The sequence below is a fragment of the Dermacentor andersoni genome, chromosome 1 (assembly GCF_023375885.2).
Source record: "Dermacentor andersoni chromosome 1, qqDerAnde1_hic_scaffold, whole genome shotgun sequence".
Classification (NCBI taxonomy): domain Eukaryota; kingdom Metazoa; phylum Arthropoda; class Arachnida; order Ixodida; family Ixodidae; genus Dermacentor; species Dermacentor andersoni.
The window spans coordinates 265,584,055-265,608,193 of record NC_092814.1 but is presented as its reverse complement, the minus strand read 5'-3'; the positions used below and the strand labels follow the sequence as shown (position 1 = coordinate 265,608,193).

General features: G+C 44.7%; 1 protein-coding gene across 1 annotated transcript in view; it reads left to right on the top strand.

Annotated features, from left to right (window-relative positions):
- LOC126548198 (WD repeat-containing protein 46) overlaps nt 1-24,139 on the top strand; it is an 89,902-nt gene that overhangs the window by 8,338 nt on the left and 57,425 nt on the right. Inside the window, exons 2-6 of the mRNA XM_050196339.3 lie at nt 13,673-13,891; nt 13,991-14,103; nt 14,170-14,319; nt 17,714-17,969; nt 19,937-20,072. Of these exons, the coding sequence (XP_050052296.1) occupies nt 13,673-13,891; nt 13,991-14,103; nt 14,170-14,319; nt 17,714-17,969; nt 19,937-20,072 (874 nt within the window). The remainder of the gene's footprint in view (nt 1-13,672; nt 13,892-13,990; nt 14,104-14,169; nt 14,320-17,713; nt 17,970-19,936; nt 20,073-24,139) is intronic.

The window sequence follows — 24,139 nt, the reverse complement described above, 5'->3', positions numbered from 1 at the left end:
TGCAAAAATACGGTATATGCTCATTACTCAAAATACCATGTGTGCGAATACCAATTTTGCTCATTGGTAAAAAAAGTTGAACTTGTTGATGTTTTTCTGGTTGCTTGCGAAATTATTCAGCTGCTTGTTGGGGGTTAAAAAGAAAAGTGCTGTTATTCAAGCTGTTTTGATCCAACAAATGGTAATATTATGTTCTGTATTCTCGCATTCCTCACTTTCTGCACATTGTTAAATATTGAGGTGAGCTGTACTAGAGCATTGACTTAGACCTGTAACTCATTAGAAATGAGAAAAGCAACGTGTAAATTATAACATTTTTGCACGAGCAGACAACAACAAAAGGAACACAATGCACTAACTTAACAATTTATTCTTGGGAAATTCATACATTTATGCACCATGTGCAACCATGCCACTCCTGGTCAAATTGTCATATCGCTCCTTCCATAAAGGCCGTCTCTTTGTCAAGCAGGTCAATAGACACAACACTTATGCATATTTCACCATTATGCCGGATAGCTTCTGAAATTTTATGCATGTCCTTATCTCTGTGTGTGGCAAGTTTGCATGCCAACCTGCCCAACACATAGCAGTAATCTGATGGTTTTTTAAAACCTTTTTTATTCATATTTCTATTTTGTCTGTCTCACAGACCATAACTGAAATTATAGTGTTTAAGGCGTATTCCTAATTAAAGCTAGCCTACCTTTTAATTGGCATCCCTGAATTAAATATTTGTGCTTCTTTTGGGGTGCTTTTTAAAGGGACCCTAAAATGATTGTGACAATTTTGTACAAGCGTGCTGAGTCGTTAGGGTAGGTCCTTCTAATCATTAATTGACGCATCTAAGTGCTCCGCGTAAAGCCTGTAATTTATTATAAGGTTTTAAAAAGGTACATAGCTACAGATCGCAGCACGCCATTTGGCTGAATTTTCAGCTGCCCTAACCATTTGATGTAAGTTGCCCTAATGACACTAGTAGGGCGAGGTATCCGATTGGCTCCCCAGGGCGTGTCATAAATTTTTCCAACTTTATGGCGAATGTTAGTTAATTTGTTTCTTTAAAAAGCAAATAACAGAGAGAATGCACAAGGACAATTTCTCACTACACTTCAGCATTTCCAGCACAAAGCAAGTGTCGTCTGCTCGTGTTACATGCTTTTACAACCCAGGTTGTAAAAAAAGCATGAATGCAAGAACAACTTGTATAAGAATGGAGCATGAATACTGTAAACATTCTCCAGTAAGGAGCAGCATATTTTTACATTTTAAGGCTTGTTGTCTAGCGTGGGTATTTTGGCGAGGTAGAAAACATGCTGGTGAAAGTGATGCCACAAGTATGTGTAAAATTATTAAAACAACCCGGTGGCAGTTTGATTTTTCATGCAACTGTCCATGCATAATGCATCACTCCTTTGGCTGCTTGTTACGGCGTAATAGGATGCGAAACAAAGTGAGACCAGGACAGGAAAGAGCGTGCACTCCTTTGAATTTAATAGAGTTTGAGAACTTTGAAAGGATGGCTGTCAACTTAAAGGGACCGTGACATGGTCTTCCTACTATTCTCAGTCTATCATTGTAATTGAGAGTAAAGGGGTCAATATGGTTATGCACGCAACAAAACTGGGCTCTCTCAACGCACATTTTAATACCCCTGTCAAGCGGGCAAGTTAAGTGCACTTACGGGAAGTGCACTTCGGGACCTTGAGTCACACTTTAGGCAACGCGCTTCTTAACGGGAAAACAGAGTGCACTCGCAGTAAAAAATAAAAAAAAAATGGCGACAGACTTAGAGCGCGTTTTTAAAGATGTAAATTAACAAGAGAAAGCTGCTGAAAAGCGGTTGTTTTAAGTAGAATTATATATAAAGACAAACTTCATGTATTTGTCTCAACAAAAAGCGAAGATGTTTTTATTATAAGTGTGTTGCAAGTCAATGCTGGCCAAGACAAATGCCTAGCCAATCCAAAACAACATGGCGGCGTGCGGCGAGGCGGCAGTTGATCCTGCTCATCATCCTGCTAGAACAGAATATGAGCGAGTATATATGAACAAAGACGGCGAGTTCGATATTTAGCTACAGTGCAAAATGCCACGCACACGGCTCAAAGCACGACCGGCGTGGTCAGCACGCTTTCCCACCAAAATAAACACGAACTGAATGAACATGGCGGCGCCGCAGTGCCGCACCATTCTGGCGCCGTTAGTTGCGTACATGATAAATTCGTTTCTTTAGTGTGCTGTTTCGCTTCTCGCTAAACACAAATTATATTGTTAAAAGCCTCTCAATAACTGAAATAAACTTTTGTGTCCTTTTTCTATGCATTACATTTTGCGTCGTTGAAAGCGTTGGTGGCAAGGCTAGGCACTCCTTCAAACCGTTGGCGGCGAGGCTACGCACTCGGCCAGCAAAGTGCGTTCCGTGAACGTACTCCGACTTGAGTGCACTCATCTGAGAGTACACTCCGCTGCGATGTTAAGATTTGGGAAAGTGCACTTAAAAACCGAGTGCACTCGCCGTAAGTGCACTTAACTTGCCCGCTTGACAGGGGTATAACTCAAAATTTTAATTTTAAATAACTGCCATCAAGCCTTTACCGCCGACAGTGACTGCCATTTTGGCATGAATTGGGTGATGTCAGGAAATGTCGGGCCACCTGACTGCTACAAAACAGTCTGAAACCACATCGAACAGCTTCCTCCACATGCTCTGGCAGCCAGTGCCTCAGTAAGGGCGTTGCCGTTGATTTGTACCTGCAATTCTTTCACTTGCACGATAAAAGAAGCACAAACCAAAAGATACCTACAGAAGCTCTTTCAGGCTAACCATCAACGACGCATAGCGAACACGACATATTTCTGACCTGTGCAATCACTTCTGATGTTTGCAGTGAACAAAAGCGTGGCCTTCAAGATTGTCACCAATTAGCGTTGCCAGACTGCTGTATGGTTCAACAGCAATATAAAAAAATGCAAAATACAAATATTTTGCCGCACATAATGTTCTCAAATTTGTCAGGTAGCTGTGGGATTCGTATGGTTTAACAGGCAGTGCTTAATTCAAGCCCAACAATTTGGTTCCATGGCCCCTTTAATAGCTATTAAAGACATGCCCTAAATAGAACGCCAGACAATTTGTCCCATCATGTTGTTTGTAAAGCAGAAGTGTAGAAAGCAAATGACTGGAGTTTATTCAGTACAACATTGAGCTCCTATTTTACAGCAGCTGGAAGATGTGTTCTCTTATTTTACACTGAGCAAAGCTGAAAGCAGTTAAACCTGAGTAAGCAGTGACACAGTCAGAAAGTTATTTTGGGAGGGGGGAGGGTTCTTTTCCGGCAACTGCCACTCTTCCCCCTCCTTTACCTCTCTCTCTCTCTCTCTCTCTCTCTCTCTCTCTATATATATATATATATATATATATATATATATATATATATATATATATATATATATATATTGTGACGCTATAACGTGCATAGTGGGTTCACGCCTCAACAAACAGTATGCGGGGGCACTGAAGGGTGGTGAACGAGGAAGACGAGGTGTGGCTGGCTAGCTGAATATCGACATGCGCTCAGCTGATCAAGGCCATCGCATCTAACTCTACCCGGCTTCAAAGTAACGCCTTTTGTGGGCGTAACAGAGTGGTGGAGGTGCGGGGTACGACAGAACGTACCACGGAGTCGCAACATCAAGAACTTCGCCGGAGCCGTCGTCTCGCCGGTCTCTTGCCAACGACCTTCCCTATGGCTCAGGACGGAGGTGGACAAATGCCAGCTCTAGTTTCCCCTGCTCAAAGGTCAGCGCCAGTTGGACCTTTGCAGCACTACATGGAACCACGCTCGTTCGCGGGAAAAGTGGGCGAAGACGTCGACGAGTGGCTGACGCACTACGCAAGGGTGAGCCGCTACAACCGTTGGGATTCTGTCACTCAGCTTGAATATGTCGTACTCTTTCTGACTGAGACAGCGCTGATGTGGTATGAAAACCACGAAGACTCGCTAACAACGTGGGAGCGCTTCGTTGAGGAAATTAAGAAGTGTTTTGGCGACTCCTACGCCAAACAGAAACGCGCCGAGAGAACACTAGCTCAAAGAGCTCAAGCTCCTGGAGAAACATGCACTATATACATTGAGGAAATCCTCAAGCTGTGCAAAATCGTAAATTCGCAGATGTCTGAGGAAGACCGTGTCGGACATCTCCTCAAAGGAATTGCAGAAGATGTATACAATTTCCTCATAAGCCGAGAACACGTTGATTCCGTCTCAGATGTTGTGCGTCATTGCCGTACGTTTGAGACGTTGAAAACACGTCGCATTGTGCCAAAATTTGGACGCCTGGCGAATGTGACAACCATTGCCAGCGTCGATGCCCGTCTGCCGATCTTTCTTCTACCATACGGCAGATCGTGCATGAAGAACTGCTGCGGCACCAGGAACTTGCGCGCGACGTCATACGACAACCTGATACTTATTACCCGCAACACATGGCACCTGCCGCACCCTGCGCTTCCTGGCAACCGGCGGTATGTGTCAAAGACGTCAACCACAGAGGAGCTCCATGGCCACGTGAGGGCACATTTACGCCCGAACACCGACCTGCAGAACACCCTCGCCCCAGCAGGTTTGCATGGAGACCGACCGTTCCTCCTGTGCAGCAGGCTCAGCCGCTTCGCTCTGCTACACGACCCCCCACGGCTGAGCGCTTCGAAGGGCAGTTCATCGATTGCCGTTTGCCTGTGTGTTATAGCTGTGGCGACTTGGGTCACATTGCCAGGTACTGCAATCGCCGCCAACCACCGAGGTTCGACCGATCGACGATGTCTTGGCGGTACTGCGCTCGTCTGGGCGAAACATATTCGCCCTCGCACACATATTTAGGAAGCTTGCCTCCCCAGCACCCGGAGCTGCTGCAGAATCGTTCTCCAGCATCCGATCGCCCTCTCCGCGGCGTCGATACCCGTCGCCACCTCCGGAAAACTAGCCAGCGCGGTCGTTGGAGGTGAGGTCGCTGGACAATCTTCGATGTCGACAGAGATACCTCCAACCATTTGTATGTTTAAGAATAAGGTGTCTGTATTAATTGACGGGGTTTCATCCATGGCCTTAGTGGACACGGGAGCAACCGTTTCAGTGATGAGCCTTGCGTTCAAAAGCCTCCTAGGACGAAAAGTGATGTTTCGCTGGGACCGTGCCGATACGTTTCGCGGAGTGAGTGGGGAGTTGTTGTATCCTGTGGGCGTGTGTAATGTAGACATTACCTTGGGTGGTCAAATATTTAACGCGGAGTTCACTGTTCTACCTCATTCTACGCATGACGTAATCCTGGGCCTTGATTTTTTGAAACTTTGTGGTGCCACCGTTGACTGCAAAACAGGTGAAATCAGTGTAGGTACGAGCTTTTCTGCTGCGTTTATGGAAGGCCCACGGTATCGTGAAAGTGTGCTTTGTGTATCCCGGGCTACAGTTGTGCCTCCGTTATCCACAACGTGTGTTTCAGTTGCCTGTTCCCCTACCACCGACGGAACGTTTGACGCTGCCGTGGAGCCCGTTCATCTGAGTTGCGTCAAGAGGAATGTACTGATACCGTATTGCACGCTGTCAATTGTTCAGGGACGCACTAACTTATGGGCCGTAAACTGTTCGAGTGAACCTACAATACTGCCACAGGGTCTGAAACTTGCTGCCTACCATGAAGATCAAGTGCTATCGCTCACCATTCTTACAGAGGCCCTTGATTCTGCAGATGAGCGCATTTCGTTAATGCCTGCCCTGCGGCGCACTCCTCATTTCTGACTATGGTAAACAAGTCACTCAGCACTAAGCAGCGTCACGAAGTGGCGAATATCCTGCTAAAACATGCCCGACTGTTTGACATTTTCCAGCAAGAGGGGCCACCATTGTTTCCTCCTTCTCGTATACACCATCGCATAGATACAGGATCTGCCCAACCGTTGCGACAGAAACCATACAGAGTCTCACCATCGGAACGCAGGGTGATCAATGACCAAGTCCACGAAATGCTAAATAAGAATGTAATCCAAGAATCCTGTAGTCCGTGGGCAGCGCCAGTGATTCTGGTTAGAAAGAAAGATGGTACATGGTGATTTTGTGTTGACTACCGCCGCCTCAATACCATCACTAAAAAGGACGTATATCCTCTTCCGCGTATTGATGATGCTATCGACTGCCTCTCATCAGCGTCTTACTTTTCGTCTGTTGGCTTGAGGTCGGGGTACTGGCAGATTCCTATGCACAAGGCAGACAAGGAGAAAACGGCATTTGTAACACCAGATGGACTTTTTGAATTTCATGTGATGCCGTTTGGGCTCTGTAATGCGCCTGCAACTTTCGAGCGCTTCATGGACAACATCCTGCGTGGTTTGAAGTGGGAAGTATGCATGTGCTATCTAGACGATGTAGTGATTTTCGGGCGCACATTCAGTGAGCACAACGCACGTCTCGATCTTGTGCTAGATTGCTTGGACAAAGCGGGTTTGGTGCTCAACTCGAAGAAGTGTCATTTTGGAGAGCGCCAAACACTCGTTCTAGGACACCTAGTGGATAAGTACGGTATACGACCTGATCCAGCGAAGACTGCTACGGTGGAAGCCTTCAAGCAACCTCGCCATGTAAAAGAGCTACGCAGTTTCCTAGGGCTTTGCTCGTACTTTCGCCGGTTTATTCGTGGATTTCCCAACATCGCGTATCCGCTGGCATGCCTCCTCCAGAAGGGCGTTCCCTTTGAATGGACTCCTGAATGTGAAGCTAGTTTTCATGAGCTGAAGTCTCGTCTGACGTCACATCCCATTCTCCGACACTTCGACCATGCGGCTCCCACAGAAGTTCATACGGACGCTAGCGGTATTGGCATCGGCGCTGTCCTTATTCAACGCGTCGACACCAAAGAACACGTCGTCGCCTATGCGAGTCGCTCTTTAAGTAAGTCCGAGCGTAACTACACCGTTACAGAGCAAGAATGTCTTGCAGTTATTTTCGCAGTACAGCGCCTCCGGTCGTACCTGTACGGGCGCCCCTTCACTGTGGTGACAGGCCATCATTCTCTCTGCTGGCTGGTTAATCTCCATGATCCGTCGGGCCGGCTTGCGCGTTGGACACTTCGTTTACAGGAATATAACTTTACTGTGTCTTATAAAAGCGGCCGCCGTCACGCCGACGCTGACTGCCTCTCGCGCATGCCGCTTCCAACGACGGAGTGCGATGCGGACAACTTCGACTGCTATATCGCATCACTGGAGCTGGGATTTCCTGATTTAAATACCTTCAAGGTCGAGCAACAAAAAGACAGAACTTTAGAACCACTGCTCATTACTACAAGGCAATCAGCACCATCCACTCGTTTCTGCGTTCGTGATGGGGTTCTTTACAAAAAGAACCATTCTGCTACAGGCCCACGATATCTTCTGGTGGTCCCGGAGAGCCTCCGTGTCTCCGTCTTGCGCGCTATGCATGACGATCCAACATCTGGTCATTTGGGTTCTGCGCGAACTCTCTACCGCCTTCAAGAAAGGTTCTACTGGCCTAAAATGCGCCAGACGACCGCCCAGTATGTGTCCAGCTGCAGCGAGTGTCAACGTTACAAGCGTCCGACGAGTGCTCCACCTGGTCAACTCCATCCAGTTTTTGCCTTGTTTGACATATTACATATACATATTTGCCTTGTTTGACGCATTATATATAGGGACTTTTTCTTAGATACGTAGATTTGTTGGAGACTTGTATGTATATTTAAATATCTTGGTGCGAGGTTTTGTGTATATGTGCAGTGAACTTTGTTTTGAGTGACACTTTTTTGCCCTTTATCAAGCTGTATCTTCGCATTTGTATGCCCATTGTATCTTTGCATTTCTAATGTACGAAGGCGAGTCAAATGAAAGTGAGCCAACCCACCCTGCGCAATAATGGTTCAGTTCATTATCTGCAAGGCATGCGCGTGGCACAGGCATCTCTCATTCACAAAAGTGACATGCAGGTGTGAGGATCAAGGTGCTTTAATGCTCTCATACACTGGGTTGAACATGGTTGGGTGACATAATGGACACTCCAAAAGTTGAACTGCGTGGTGTCGTGAGGTTTTTGACAGATGAAGATGTTTCCAAAAACAAAATTAGTCACCGTATGGCTGCCGTGTACGTTGAACATTGCATTTCATTGGCCACTATGAAGCGTTGGAGCAAACGGTTCAAAGAAGGGCTTGAAAGTTGCTAAGACGATCCAAGACCGGGCCAAAGCCACCATGCAATCACCCCCAACCCAATTGCAAAGGCTGATTAGGCAAGAACGGAGGATAAGCATCGATGAATTGGCAAGGCGTGTGAACATCAGTCACGGTTCGGGTCACACCATAATTCATGAACATCTCGGTTATCGGCTCTTGTGTGCGCAATGGATGCCCAAGATTTTGAACCACCACCAGAAGACGAAGAGGTTCGGTGCTGCCTCGACTCATCATTCATAATGCATAAAATTATAAAAATAGAATATTTCTACACTTTGCGCCTTCTAAATTCATTTTATTTCTCAAATACTGTCTTCAAAAGTTTCCTAGTGTCTAGTGCATCTTTAACACCAAAATTCAATTTTTCCAGTACAAGAAATAGTGGTACGTGGTATGTTCCGAGGTTTCGTAATAAATATAGCCTACAGTCATTACAACATAATCTACCATACATTTTAAATATTAAGATACATATACTCCTTCATCCAAGAAACTGCGAATGCATTTCGTAAAGATGTGATCACTGATTGTTTATCATTTTCCAGAGCCAACTGTGTTACTGATGTTGTAACCCATACACATATATTTCTATCTTCTGGTGTATCAGATATGTTTTCTTTAGTCTGTCAGAGCAAATTGTGTTAGCTTTTTAATTACCCTTGCACACATACTTCATTTTTTCTGATGTATCAAATATTTTGTTTAGCTCCTAGCACTCCCCGGACAAGAATGTTTTAACAACGAGGATGCATGTTTTTGCATTGGCGAAACAACACTTTGCTTAACTTCTGACAAAAGTTTTTCATCGCTAAGGCGTGTAGCCACTTAGCATCAAATTATGTTATCATCCTTATGCTATATTTAAAAATGGTGACATTGAACAAGACTAAAATTTCGGTTACGAATTTATGCATTCATATAATATATGTCGATGTCCGAGCTTTTAAATGACTTGGAAAAATGAACAGCGCTAAGAACGGGGCCAAACAAAATCAAGACGGCGCACTATTGTGTGTCTTGTTTGCAGTTCAGGCTTGTTGCAGCCCAGGTAACAGTGGAGATAACCATTGTTTTCCAGCCATATCTTCTAGTGAGTGGTATGGCCATGGCTACCTATGGAAGAGGGCGGGCACTATTTTGCAAGTCTACATTCTAGACTTAAAAATACAGGAATGAAGCTTTGTGCTAGAGCTTCGATAGTATCATATGATGCAAGTTTCACTCATTTTCGATGACCTGCTGTTTGACTTGTTTGAAGAGATGTTTGGAAGTAACTTGTGATTATGGTATTGTAGTTGTCACGCAACGCATATTGTTAAAGCCTTTGTGAAAATTATGGCATTCGTAGTTCGCAGTAAAATAAGGGCCAGTAGCTCCTAGAGGTTTGAAAGTGTCGTGCCTCCTGACACCTGTCTATTCTGAAAACTGGCGACACATTTAGTTAGGATGGGCTCTCCGCAACAATTAAGCAGCCTATGTTACGAAGGGGTAGGGGAGCCTCAGCTAGGCGATTGGCTACGGCCATCTGATGTTGAGCGACCGAGCAGTGACGAGCCACTCTACCTATGTCCATAATTATCTGTCAACTTCGTTCTTGACGCCTTTTATGCGTGTCCACCCCCCCCCCCCCCCCCCTCCTCGTATCCATCACCCCACTCACCTTAAAAAATTTTCCTGTTAGTAACTGTTGCACTCCAACATTCACTGGGTTGTTTAATGGCGCAGCAGCCCCTAACATTCCTATATTTCTGTTTCTGCGTCGACTTCAAGGCCATTCACCTACTAGCCTTCCCACCTGTTTGTTGTTGTAGCCCCTTAGCTACCCTGGTGCAGTACCCCCGTCCTTGATATATTTTGCCGTGCGCAAATCAATGTTCTGTAGGTCTTTCTTTCTTGTGCCATTTCTTGTGCTGTTTTCATTCTTAACAACATATACAATGTCCTGAGAGCAAGCTCTTCTCAAGTTTATTAACATAATTAAAGTCAGAAACTAAGAAAGAAAAAGAAGAAAAGAAAGAGGGGGGGGTGCTTGTTACACGTTTCTTAGACAAGTAAGTTGCAATATTTTCGGAATGCTTTTCTTCCGAGCAGTGTGGTCGATGATTCGCTCAAGTACCAGAAATTAGAAGCTCTTCAATGACACGATGGCTTGGTAGGGAGCAACAATGTCTCCCAAGTTTTATGCACGTGCTCGTCCCATTTTTATCTGTGTAGGGAATTTTTAGCGCTCTGGAATGAGGTAGAGGCGCGCCATGAGTGGCGCCACAATGTTCTGTGCATGGGAGAGGGGATCACCCCCATGACCCTCCCTCGCCCCGGACCGCCACTAGCCCTCGCCTTGCTTTCACATTCAAGCTTTCCCTTTCATCTATGCTGCTCTCTCGTAGTCCACTACCTGAAACTTTGTTCTCTGGGAAAGGGGGAAGGGGGTGGTCCGTCAGAAAATTTCGGGAGGGACACCTGGCTACACCAATGTAAGATTTGCATTGAAGGTTCTTGCCTTGTGTGGAAAACCCGCTGCAATTGCACTGATGAGGCCATGGTTGGTGGAAAGTGGTGGAATGCTGCAGATAGTATTGATTGTTGATTTGAATATTTGCATCCAGAAGATATGAGGTGCTTGTGTATTCAAAGGAATGCTGTATGTATGGGATGCTAGATGTTTGTGCTCAGTTGCATTGGGCAAACTTGATGAAGTTTTTAGCCAATGTGGTTTTATGAACTGCTCAGGAACATAAGTTTTGGATGTTTAGGGGATGGGTAGAGGGATACGGGAACAATGGATTTCTTGACAGTATATATATATTTTTTCTTTTCTTTGCTTTTCCTGCACATATGTTAAATGTGTACTAACCTGATATTTTTTACTTCATTGTTTTAGTTGAATGGTGATACAGTACTTCTACACCATAGATAACATATTGCCAAGTGTTAAGGCCTCTGAAACGATTTGATATAATAGCTTTACTACAGCCAGTTTCGGTTTCATTCCTACTGTGTTGTGATGTCATAACGCAGAAGGTGGTCATGTGGGAGCGGGAAATTGAAATCTTGAAACTCGCACCAGCTTGGTTTTTTTGTCGGCTATGCTGCTATATCGGCCATCGTAACAAGCAGCACAGGAGGTGGTTGAATGAGTGTCAAAACGTTGCAATCTCCTGCTCCCACATGACCACCTTCTGTGTCATGTCGCAACACTGCAGCCTTCTGGGAATTGAACTGGAACTGGCTGTGGAAAAGCTATCATATTAAATTATTTAGGGTGCTCTGAGGCTTGCCAATATTGTTCTATGATGTAGAGTTTTTAAATTGTTCAATGCAAAAAAAAAAAAGGAAGAGCTGTAAAAATGATCACTGCACTTCTTTAAGAGGAGTTAACACCATCTGCATGCACCACCATCTCCTTTTACACAGTAATAATAGTAGTAATAATAATAGTGATAACTTTAAAGTAGTTACATATTGGTACAATTAAAAATACCATATTTATTCAAATATAAGGCACGGTTTCTTCCCAGAATCCTTAGATTTGAAGTCTCCCTCCACCTTATATGTGAGGCTGATAAATTTATTTACTGTTTCAATATGGCAGCAGCAGCACCACATTTTGGGCGATCCAGATTTTAGATGGCAGCACAAATGGTAGCAGCTAATAAACCTTGGCGGGTGAGGCAGTACTGTATTTTTGCACGTATAATCTAAAAATTTAACAGTAAGGAGAGGTGCAGGCTATATGTGAACATCGCCTTGTAGTGTGGCTTCAGGGCAGCTCACAGAGCTGCCATAAAGCCACGCTGTAAGGTTAAATTCGCATATAACCTGCACCGACTATTCTGAGGGCTTCCAATTTTTCAGTATTTTGGGCTATCCTCACCAAGTCTGAATAATTCATTGGCTAGTCTATATCACCTTTTATTAGTATGTATACTTAAGCTCATTTTCTCGGATTCCCCAACTGGCACTCTCGTCTTATAAATCATTAAATATGGTATTGTTACGAGAAAACAGATATTTACAAATTATAGGCAATTACCTGCCTAAGCCGCGTGTGATGCTTCAATTTTATGTAATTTGCCTTACACTATTGATCATTGACAAATTTTTGACAGTGTGTTTTATGTCAGTAGGAACTCGTTTTGCATTACTGGAAATTGGAGATCTGTTTCGCTTTCATCTTTCCTCAGCTGTCTGCTTTTCAAAGATTTGCTCTTGACAGCATAGGTGTGCTTGTTATTTTATAGATGATCAATTTAGCTTGACTTAGTTATTGCTTTATTAAGAGCCCTATTAAAAATCTTTTTAATACTGGTGCATATTAGCTTATGCTTCATCACTGAGGGACATTGGTGAGGCATGCGGGGCTTAAGAGAAAGCTTAATTAAGCTCATGCTTCCATTTGGCAGCCACTAAACTGACTGCAATAAATCTTGCTGCAGTGAAAACAAGGCAAATTTAGTGACTGTTAAGTACAGAATTCCTATTTAGGCCTTTTTTCTTGCCTTCTACTTTATCAGTGAAAAAGATAAATGACGGATGAAAATTGGTTAAGAAAGAAAAAAGCAGAAGCATTGGACTTATTACCAGCTCTGCTACAAAAAAACAGTAATACATAACTAAATGATCTGCTCCCCTGTCAGGTTCATTTTACAGATGTGTGAAAAAAATTGCTTGTGACAGTTGAACACATTCTTTTTAAATGAAGCAAGGTTCATTCATATTGGTGCTCTAAATGTTAAAGGGGCCCCTAAACCATTTTAAACTCGAACACAAGTGAGTGATTTTTCTCTCGTTTTAGTTAACCACTTCACATGTGCTCTCTCCTTCTCGCAACATACTTCTATAGAAGACATTTGGACATTGCATCAATACCGAATGCCACATTGGCACTCTTTTCTTGTTTGAAAACATTATAAACTTGTGCTTATCAGTACTCCGCACTTTTTGGCTACGCGCTGTTACCGCTGCACTCACAGTGCAAAACGTGCTACATGTGAAATCAACTGATTGCACAGACAGGCAAGTGCAATAACAAGGTAGCGTGGGTGTGCAACTGCATGGCAAAGGCATGCTATTAGATGCATCGAACTGAAGTTCCTCGTAGATGGACCAATAGACAGTGTTTACCCTGGTACCCTGTTGGTGCCATGATGCGTGAAGAAGGCACCCGGGAAGCCCAGAGGAGGAGCATGCAATTACATTTTTTAATTATAAGAGGTGGTTTAGGGGCCCTTTTGAGGCTTAAGAGCTAAACTTTCCACTTAATTCTCAAAAGTACCTGCTTAAGAGTCTGCGGTTAAATTATAGTGTTTTGCAAAATGGCCATATGGTGTAACATTTTGTACATCATCTACCTTTTGTCTGGTCTCATTGATTATGTAACTGCCTAATGTGGCTGTCCTGAAAGCTTAGTAGTTGCATTTCTACTATGCAGATGAGTCGCTATTTCACAACGCAAGCAGATGCATCTGAAGAAAGAAGTCACCCATTGGCGCATGCAGGTGACACCATAAAAAAAGTTTTGACTAAAAATAGGAAGAAGCAAAACCAAAAAGTGGTGAAGCATACTGCAAAAAAACTGAAGACTACTGCCCCATCTCCTGCTGAGGAGAGTGTAGCTGCAAAGTACAAGCGTTCAGGCCACTTGACAATTGTAAGTTGTTTGCTTCCTAAAGATATGATTTGAGAGAGAAATGCTTTGTAATTTTTGTATTTACATGTGATGACGGATTTACTTTTGTCTGCCCTGTAGAAAGGCATCAAAACAGGTGTTCAGCGCAAAAAGATCCAAGCTGGTATCAAAAAAGTGAGGCAGTCAGTGCTTCAAGCAGCTCGTGCAGAATTACTGCTTCCAGAGGATGTTGGGTAAGTTTCAAAATTCTCTGTACGAGATTGTGCCTGTGCAAAAATGAACAAATTTCACGTATGCAGGTATCTGCAGGCTGATGATGGTGAAGAAACGTTTGAGCTTTTGCAGCAAGATATTGCAGATGCAGTCGACATTACCAGCTGTACAAAGTATTTTGACCTGAATCTGCCACAGTTTGGGCCCTATTCAATCAACTACTCAAGGGAAAGCCGGTAAGCGTTATATGCTTTGGGACATCAGAAATGTCTTGTGGTGTGCATTGTTTGGGTTCGAAATGTTGATGCCATGTTTCACTACAACTGTAATGAATGGCATAACTTGTTTGAGAAAGACTACATTTTTTGTCTGGCATTGTCAAATATGGCGCCTGCTTTTATGATTTATTCTGAGGGTAAATGGCAAGTACCGCATCCAGACATGGTACTAAACAAAGTGACCCACAGAATGCTAGGTCTGTTCAAAACTTCAGCCTTAACAAGCCAGCATTTTAGTTGGAAGAGCCATTTATATATGTTTTTTTTTTGCTCAATGTTTATTGTGTATTTTGTAAAGTACAACAGGTAGGCTTTCTTGCAGTGCTGAATTGTTTGGTGCCTGTGCTTGTTGCAGTTTAAAGTGGGAAACTGGAAAGAAAAAAAAACCTTTGCAGTATGTTTGAAGCCAGTTTAGACTACAGTCAAACTCACTTATAAAGGCACCGGTTTTAAGATTATATCGATATAAAATGAGCAGCCAATGCACGGTCCACTTATGTGTCTGTTCTATGGTAAAATAAACTGCTTACTACAAGCTCCCATGCCATGTTGTCGGTTATAACAACTAAATCTGGCTACTGGTTGTGTGAGCCGAAAGGAAAGAATGCAGAATTATCGAAAAAAAATAGCGCTAAAAGCACGAGCCACTTTGTCACACTTGCCTTTGTGACGCACAGCCCGCACGGCATGCATTGCATTGCTGCCGTTAGAGGGGTGAAGGGGATACCGAAGAGGGGCTACAAAGACATGCTGTGCGGGGCGCGGGGCACAAAGACGCAGACACCAAGTAGCTAGATTTGCAGCAACATAGCAGCAAGTGGTTTATTGAAAGGGACTGTAAAGTAAAACACTGAATCAGTTTAGATGGACAAAGCATTCTTTGAAAGCTCTGTTGTTAATTTTGAAATAATAGGTTGATTATTAGAAGAGAAAATGAAGGTCAGTGTTTCAGATTTAGAATTTTAAGATGAAAACCAAACAGCAGTGCATCAATGTGGCGTCACGAATTTTCAAAGTATTTTTCTCATATTTACGCTGCGTTAGTTCACAAAAAGTTCCCAAAACTCGCCATATTCATTCTGTGGCATCTTTAGAACACAATGTAGTCTATCTTTACCGTTAAATAATTAACTACGCCCTAGATGACGCTGTCAAAGTCAGTAATGTCACAGCGAGCTGGTGCGGGAACATTTTCAAGAAGGTGTTGCCACCTGTCCTTTGTTATTGCACATTTTCTGTCTTTCCAAGCGTCTTATCGTGGTAAGAGTGGTGTTTTTGAGATTGTAAAAGGGTAATTTACTGATAGTCATTTTCCTCTTCAGTCTCCCTTAACCATAGGACACACACAAAAGTTGAAGGTGCAGCAGCTGCTCATTCTTACATTGGAGTATTGTTCATACTGGTAATTCTACTGTACTTACTCACTTAATTTACGCACCCCTAATTTATCACCCTGTATGGTTGTTGAAAAAGAAAACATTCACAGTTCTGCCGGAAAGGCGAAGCACCGATTGTGATAGCAAATTAGTAGGTATCTGTCCGAACTTCGGCATGACACAAGTCCTCGCTTGCACGACACCATAAAGCTCTCTGGCATGGCGTCGAAATGATGTTGATGTTGATGCGGCTTCACGCGCAAACGCACAGGGCGCTTGGAGGCAGTTATTCCGATCTCTGAGGCTTGTTGTTCTGCCAGGCCGCCCGATGGAGACGACGCACTGCCGTGTTTGCGCGACGAAAAGTGGAAATGCTACGTTTTAACCGGTGCGTACGCAATAAGCTGGTACGGTTTATGCGGATACAAAACACATTATGTTCAATGGCCGCTGAGTCGGGGATTTGACTTTACTACTTTTAAAACGAAACTACTGTTAAAGCGGGTACGGTTTAATGAGGTTTTACTGTAATTGCTATCGCAATAAAAAAAACTTTTTATTGCTCCAAGCTGCATGCGTGGATGCGTGTTTGATACGATCAGCGTGTAGGAGTTGATGAAAAGACAAAGCATTATAAACAAAGAGCATGTGGCAATATTTGCATGCACATCTGTTTTGTTTGCAAGTCATTTTGATTGTAGCTAGTCGACTTCCGTTTATTTGACCCTGGCGGGACCGACGAAATCGATAAAATTATCCAACATGTCGAATTAAACAAGATGCAAAAAAAAAAGGAAATGCTCAAACATCGATTTATTTGCCAGTATTATTTTTAACACACCTCCAAATCAAACGTGTGCCAATTTTCATGTCCGACGTAGGGAATTAACGTAGAAATGACTTAAACCTTCTAGCAATAGTAGAAATCTATCGCGCATCCGTATATTTGAAATGGCGGCCAGTTTTCTAAAGTCAGCTACACCGCACGGTTTCTGTAAGTCAACTTCGCCGCAATAGAGCTATGTTTTGCGGTGAAGTGTAAAAGCACCATGAAGGTGGTTTTGGTTTGCATCCGATTGCACCGCTTAGGAAATTTTTTGGCCCCACTTTCGTGGAAAACAGAAGGTGCTCGTTAGAATGGGTAAATACCGTAAGCAAACATTGCGAGCTACCGTTATTGTTTGAAAATCTTCCTAGGGTGGACTGGAAATAGGCGTTTTTGACGGCAGATGATGTGTGTTCAACGCATTCACTGTCCCTTAAGTTCTGCCGAGAAAGACGTTGCCACTAAAGAGGTCGTTATTGAGATCACATATGGGTCAGGCATGTGCATACGGACAGATCAATTTTGAATTGCCTGGCAAATGCCAATTTTAGAATAAAAATAATCGTTTTTGCCCATAGAAATGCATGGACACTGACCAGGACCTTCAGTTGGGATCGAATTTAAAGAAACAATCTAACCGCATTCGAATTAATGCAAGTCTATTGTATATTCTTTCATGTTTTCTTTCTTTGTATGTGAACCTACATATACCTGAAAAAGACCTCTGTAATCAAACATACTGTAATGCTCCAAGGTACAAATATTAGTGTAGAGTACCTGCTGCACCTGTGATTGTCAGTTAGCTTTAAGCTTGCCTAAAGATGTGTGCAGACTGTTTTTACCTTATGGGAGAGGGGGCAGCATGGTACAATGCGTGTTGTGTGCTAGTTAAGTACATAGCAAGGCTTATTGTTCAAGGGGCTGGTTTTGAAAGAGCGGTGATTGAACTGGATGCAGTGTTTTTTTTTTTTTTTTTTTTTTTTGTACATAGGACTAGTGTGATGTTGCATTGTAAACTTGTATTTTTAAGAGAGTATGATTATGACGAAGCCTACAATTACTGCCGGGCAGGAGTTTTCAGTTCACTAGGCATCCTTGTAGAGATAATTTGATGAGACTGATGAGAGTGAGTTGGCGTGGTCACCTGCAGGCACCTGTTGCTCGGTGGTGGTCGGGGTCATGTGGCTGCTCTGGACTGGGTCACCAAGCGCCTTCTATGTGAGACCAATGTGATGGAATCAGTGCATGCAGTCCAGTGGCTGCACATGCCCACCATGTTTGCTGTGGCACAAAAGACTTGGGCATACATTTATGACAGCCAGGGAGTTGAACTGCACTGCCTTAAAGCCCTGGACAATGTGCTACGCATGGCCTTCCTGCCTTACCACTTCTTGCTTGTCACAGCTGTATGTTCCTTTTGCTTATCCCTTCCTTTATGCTTTCCTTTATGCAGTGTTCTCAGCACTGTTACTACTGAGCCTCCTGAGCCCTTTTTCCATCCACTGCCACATGTATGGGTGTGAAGTCCTTTATTGTAAGACAGGTGTTGTCTCTATTAGTAATCAAGAAGCCACGAGGCTGGTAACCTTATTACATTGCAAATAGTAAATTCTGCATAAGCAAGCCTTTCGTTGTGCTCGCTGAGAGTGAAGTACTTTGCTTTACTAAGCATTAGCTCTACTGTCGTGTTAGCACATATCCAGTTATACTGTAATGCAGTTCATCAGGTGTTTGCTGGAAATAGCAGTAATTTTTTTAATGCTTGCTCCCCACTGAATTGGTGCTGACATGTGCAGGCACCATGACTTTTGAAGCACATAAAATTGTGAGAGAGTGCTTGTCTTTCCACTCTTTTCTTGTGACTTGTTTTTCATTCCCCTTCTGTTTTAATATCAACAGGATCCAACTTTCTGTACTTCCTACAGAGCCAATTGCTATGCTGTGTGTTCTATGTAGTATCATGAGTATAAGCAGACTACAATGTACACATTTCATAAAGCATACACTGCAGTAATATCTTAATTGCTAAATGGCATGCACTAAAATTCAGATTCAGCATGTAAAATAATGAAAGCATTTGAGCAGTGCTGCAGAAACTGGAAAGTACTTGACTTTGGTAGCAAGGTAGTAGCAATAGCCAGATCTCATCATACATTAAATTGGGAGATAAACCTGAGCTTTCGCATTTTGGGCTGATGGATTATTTTATGTTTAAGTACTACTATTACTGTATTATTATTTGTGTAATATACAGTGGTGGGAATGCTGCTACAATTGCTCCAATCTGCTACATACATTCATGCCGCAAATGACAGAAACTGCTCCAAAGCTGCTCCAGGATGAGCCGTGTCACCGCGGCTCCAACACCACGGAGTCCTCCATGGTGTTGTGGCTGTGCCAGATACATGTATGAATTTAGCCATTGTAAAATCAATTAACTGTTTTTATTTTTTAAATGCAAATGAATGTCTGTACGGCAGCATTGCATTAATTTTTTTTTTCTCTGCACAGTTTTATTTGAACAAGTGGAGAACTCACTATTTTCAGTATCATAGAGCCTCAATAAATATTTTATTAAAGAATAAAGCGAAACCGCACAATAAACCACCCTGCGACCTGCAGAGAAGCTGCCATTTAGTTGTCCAACAGGTTCCAAACTGTGGCATTAAATCTCGCTGCGCCAGAATCTGCACTCGTGGGTCGCATAGCCTTGGCTCTGCTGCACAGAACTACTGAAACAGAGTATAGCTCAGCTATTTTACTATAGTTATACAACTTTAGACTTAAAATAATTTTGCTTGAATAGCCATCTTGCATACGATGTAACTGTATTGCTGTGAGTTTTTTCTGCCTTTGTGCAGCTTGCTTTACCACTTGGGATGCATGGTGTATTTTATGTTTTGAGTGTGCAAGTTGAGTGTGGCTGCGTGACGTTTGTAGTTGTAGTGGATGATCTTCGAGAATATTAGCAATGATGTGTGCCGGTACTCTGGTACTATTTTTGACGTGCAGGACTAGTGTCCGGCCAATAACCATTCAGAATCATCATTGTTGATTGCTACAAAATTTGCTCCAAAATGCCCTTGGCCATTCCCACCACTGAATTATGTCAACTGCTGGTATCTATGCTGTAATAATTTTTCTTGCTAGCTATATATATTTTTTTCCCTGTTTAGTAGTTTTTTCTTTGTAACATATTATAAGAGGTCTCCCTACAAGTGGTTCACTGTGGGGTTGCTTTTCGCTTGATAAGTTACCCATTCCTGTATATGCACTAAAATTGAATAAACATTAAACTTCAATTACGGTAAATTCTGTGAAAGCAATATGTAACAGCTATTTGTTACAATCCCTGATTTTTTTTTTTTTTCAGAGTGAGAAAGGTTACCTTTCTTGGCTGGATACATCCATAGGGAAAATAGTGGCTCAGTTCAATGCGAAGTCTGGCCGGCTCAATGTCATGAAGCAAAATCCACACAATGCTGTCATCCTAACAGGCCACACGAATGGTTTGTATAATGCACACTTCTGTAAATGGTGGAGCTAGCCTGTGAATTGGTCAACCTCTTCTATGAGTAATATTAGATTGAAAGCTCTACTACGACATGTCTGCCAAGGTCATTCATCACATTGCAGTGACCTTGAGCTGCCGAAGCGCAAGTGGGGCAGGTCTGACGTCACGCCACATGATCCGCTGTGGACAGGAGTCACAGCTGCACTCGCTTGGAGCTTTGTCGCTGCAGTACCACGTGACTAGGCGAGGGTTCAAGGGTTAAATATAGCCTGACGTAGCGTGAGCTCATGTACCTATTGCATCACATAGGTGAGAACTACAGCATCTTGTTACGTTTCGCCTACGACGCGCGGTATAGCCGGCGCGGATGCAACGGACGCCGGGGCTTCGTTCAAAGCGGCGGACATTTTGGCCCGTTCAGCGCTGCCGCAACGCTTCCCCGCCAAGCGCGTCCAGGCATGTTTCAATGCCACGTGTATTTGTGTGTGCGTGTGTGTGTGTGTGTGCATGTTGGTGCCCACGCTTGTCAAGGCGTGGCAGCCGGGGAGAGGAGCTCCCCAAGTGTGAAGCGAGGAGGTCTGACCGGCGCCGGCCCGGCGGATGCGTCACCTTCTAGTCTCGACGTGCCCAAGCGCCGCCGTCACATGGCCTCATCCAGAGACGTTCTTTCTTGCCTGTGACTGCGAGAGTATAAAAGCAGCTGCCCCTGGACGCCAAGAGAGAGGCTCCGATTTCTTCCGTCGAGTTACGTGCTCTCCTGTCTCTCCACTTCGGTCGACCTGACCGGCCGCTCTTTTGCGATGCTAGAATAAACAAGTTGTTCTGTTAGCAGTCTACTCATGCTTTGCCAGGACCTTCGGATGCTTCCAGTTGTGCCCCAGGCCGCCAGGCCAACGCTACCCTTGGGGCTTGCGACCCATATGCAACAACTGTGCCAGCGGTGAGATCGTGACAACGGAGGCCAGCAGCGAAGATATGCGGTTGACTGTATGCTGAGCAGCACAACGACCATCCGAGAGCAGTGCAACGAGCCCTGTGTGATGACTGGTTGCGTGCAGCGGAACGACTGCGCTGAATTCTTGGCTGCGAGGTTTGGTGAGTGCGGGACTTTCTTCTTCTGAGTTTTGCCAGGCTTTCGTAAGTGTCAGAAACAGAGCTGGTAATTGTGGTTGTCGTTGTTGCCGTGTTAGTTTGCGGCAAGACAATAGTAGGCAGTAGAGAAAGCAGCATTCAGAGCAGCCATGGATTTGAAGTCGTTGCGCAAACCGAAATTGCAGGAGCTTGCAAGAGAGTTGGGTCTGGATGTCTCAGACAAACTCAGAAAACCAGAACTGCTAAGGGCTATTCTTGAGTTAGAAGCTGAGGATGACAAGCTGTCGGAATGCCTTGAGACCATTGAGGAGAGGGCAAAAAGACAGGAGCGCGAACTTAAAGAGCAAAAAGAGAAACAGGAGTGCGAACTTAAAGAGCAAAAAGAGAAACAGGAGCGCGAACTTAAAGAGCAAAAAGAGAAACAGGAGCGCGAACTTAAAGAACAGAAAGAGAAAGAGGAGCGCGAACTTAAAGAACAGAAAGAGCGAGAGCAACAAGAAAAAGAGCGCGACCATCAACACGCTTTGGAAATGAAGCGTCTCGAGATAGAGATGGAACGCGCTCGTAATGGAAGTCAGGCACACGGTGCAGGAGAACAAGTATTGTTCAAAATGACTGACCTGATGCGGCCGTTTAAGCTTGGAGAGGACATTGGTTTGTTCCTGGTTAACTTTGAGCGAACGTGCGAGAAGCAGGGGTTCTCTCGGGAAACGTGGCCACAGCGCTTGCTCACTTTGTTACCCGGCGAGGCGGCCGACGTAGTCGCTCGCTTGAAGAAAGGAGGCAGAGGATTTCGACAAAGTGAAATCGAGTCTGCTAAAAAAGTACAGGCTGTCAGCGGAGGCATTCTGTCGGAAGTTTCGGGAAAATGAGAAAGGCAAAAGTGAGTCATATACAGAGTTTGCCTACAGGCTTATGTCAAACATGCAGGAGTGGCTCAAAGAAGAGAAAGCGTTTGGTGACCACGAGAAAGTTCTGCAGTGTTTCGGGCTGGAACAGTTTTATAGTCGGTTACCTGATAACGTGCGGTACTGGGTCTTGGATAGGGCAGACGTTAGTACGGTGGCTAAAGCCGCCGAGCTAGCCGAGGAGTTTGTGACGCGTCGGGCTCGCGGAGCTAAGGACGGTCAAAAGGGTGAATTTGGCTCCAAGTTTGAGAGGCCGAAGTTCACACCCATGAGAGCAAGAGGGGACACACGTAGTGCGGATGTGAGTGAAAGCAGTCCGACCGAACGTAAGGAGACGGCGGTAGCCGAAGCCGAACGCAGAAAGCGGTTCGAGACGAGGCAAGGGCGCGTGTGTTATACGTGTCAGAAGCCGAGTCACTTTTCGGCGCAGTGTCCAGAAACAAAAACAAAAGTCGTGTTTTTGTCATTATGCAGCACTGACGAGAACATGAAGCTTCTCGAGCCTTATATGAGAGACCTCCTTGTGAACGGGAAAGTGTGCCGAGTGCTTCGCGATTCCGCAGCTACAATGGATGTAGTTCACCCCTCTTACGTAGAACCCGATATGTTCACGGGCGAGTGCGCATGGATCAAGCAAGCCGTGGAAGCTCATAGCGTGTGTCTGCCCGTAGCAAAAGTGCTTATTGAAGGACCTTTCGGAGCGCTTGAGACGGAGGCCGCAGTGTCATCTATGCTGCCCCCCCAGTACCCGTACCTATTTTCGAACAGGTCCGATCACCTCCTGCGCGAGAAGGGGCTTTTGTTTGGTGAGGCTAGCGTTCAGGCCTTAACCAGATCGAAGGTTCGGGAGCTCACGTAAAGGCGGTAGTTGTGGGGCCGACGTTGTCGAACAATGAGAAAGGGTCGGAGGCGCAGCAAGCTGATATTCAGAGCACGTCCGAACTGAATAAAATTAAGCCTGTAGCGTTGAAGGCACCAGATACTGGAGAGGAAATGCCCGACACGGGAAAGTTAGAAGAGCTATCTGCAGATTTGCTCATCGCGCCTACGTCAGACGGACTTAATAGGTTGCTAAAAGTCAGCCGGTCGGCTTTGATAGCCGAGCAAAAAAATGATGGCAGCCTAGAAAACATACGCTGCAATGTCAAGGAAGGTATCGCCAAGAAAAATGCTCGTTTTGTGGAAAGAGGTGGGGTCCTGTACCGGAAGTATCTAGACCGCAGGGGAGTGGAGTTCGATCAGCTGATCGTGCCTCAGTGCTACCGTCAGGATCTGTTGTGCTTGTCGCATGGGGGTTCGTGGTCCGGACACCTAGGAGTTAAGAAAACTAAGGACCGTCTCTTGCAAGAGTACTATTGGCCAGGGTGTTTTCGGGACGCAGACCACTTTGTGAGGACATGTGACACCTGTCAGCGGGTGGGCAAACCAGGGAACAAATCGAGGGCGCCGTTGAAGTTGGTACCTATCATTACGGAGCCTTTTAGACGGCTCGTTATTGATACAGTGGGACCTCTGCCGGTAACAACCACGGGGTACAGACACATCTTGACTGTGATCTGCCCAGCGACAAAGTTCCCTGAAGCAGTGCCGCTTAAAGAACTCAGCTCAGTTGACATAGTCAATGCACTACTGTCCATATTTGTGCGAGTTGGTTTTCCTGCGGAAATCCAACCAGATCAGGGCACAGTGTTTACTAGCTCTTTGACGACAACTTTTCTCGAAAGGTGTGGGGTAAAGCTGTTACACAGCTCAGTGTACCACCCACAATCGAATTCCGTTGAGAAGCTCCACTCCGTCATGAAGCGCGTGTTGAGAGCATTGTGGTTTGAACAACAAACTGACTGGGAGCTGTGTCTGCCTGGGGTGACGTTGGCATTAAAGACCGCGCCGCATGCGGCTACGGGGTTTTCGCCAGCTGAGCTAGTGTACGGTCGCTCGCTGCGTTCTCCGCTTCGCATGCTTCGAGACGGATCACTGTCCTCTCCAATGGCTGCAGACCATCTCTTCCACAAATGGCCGCCTCCTGCGCTGGAGCCTAGCTTTGCAACAATATTCCTTTCAG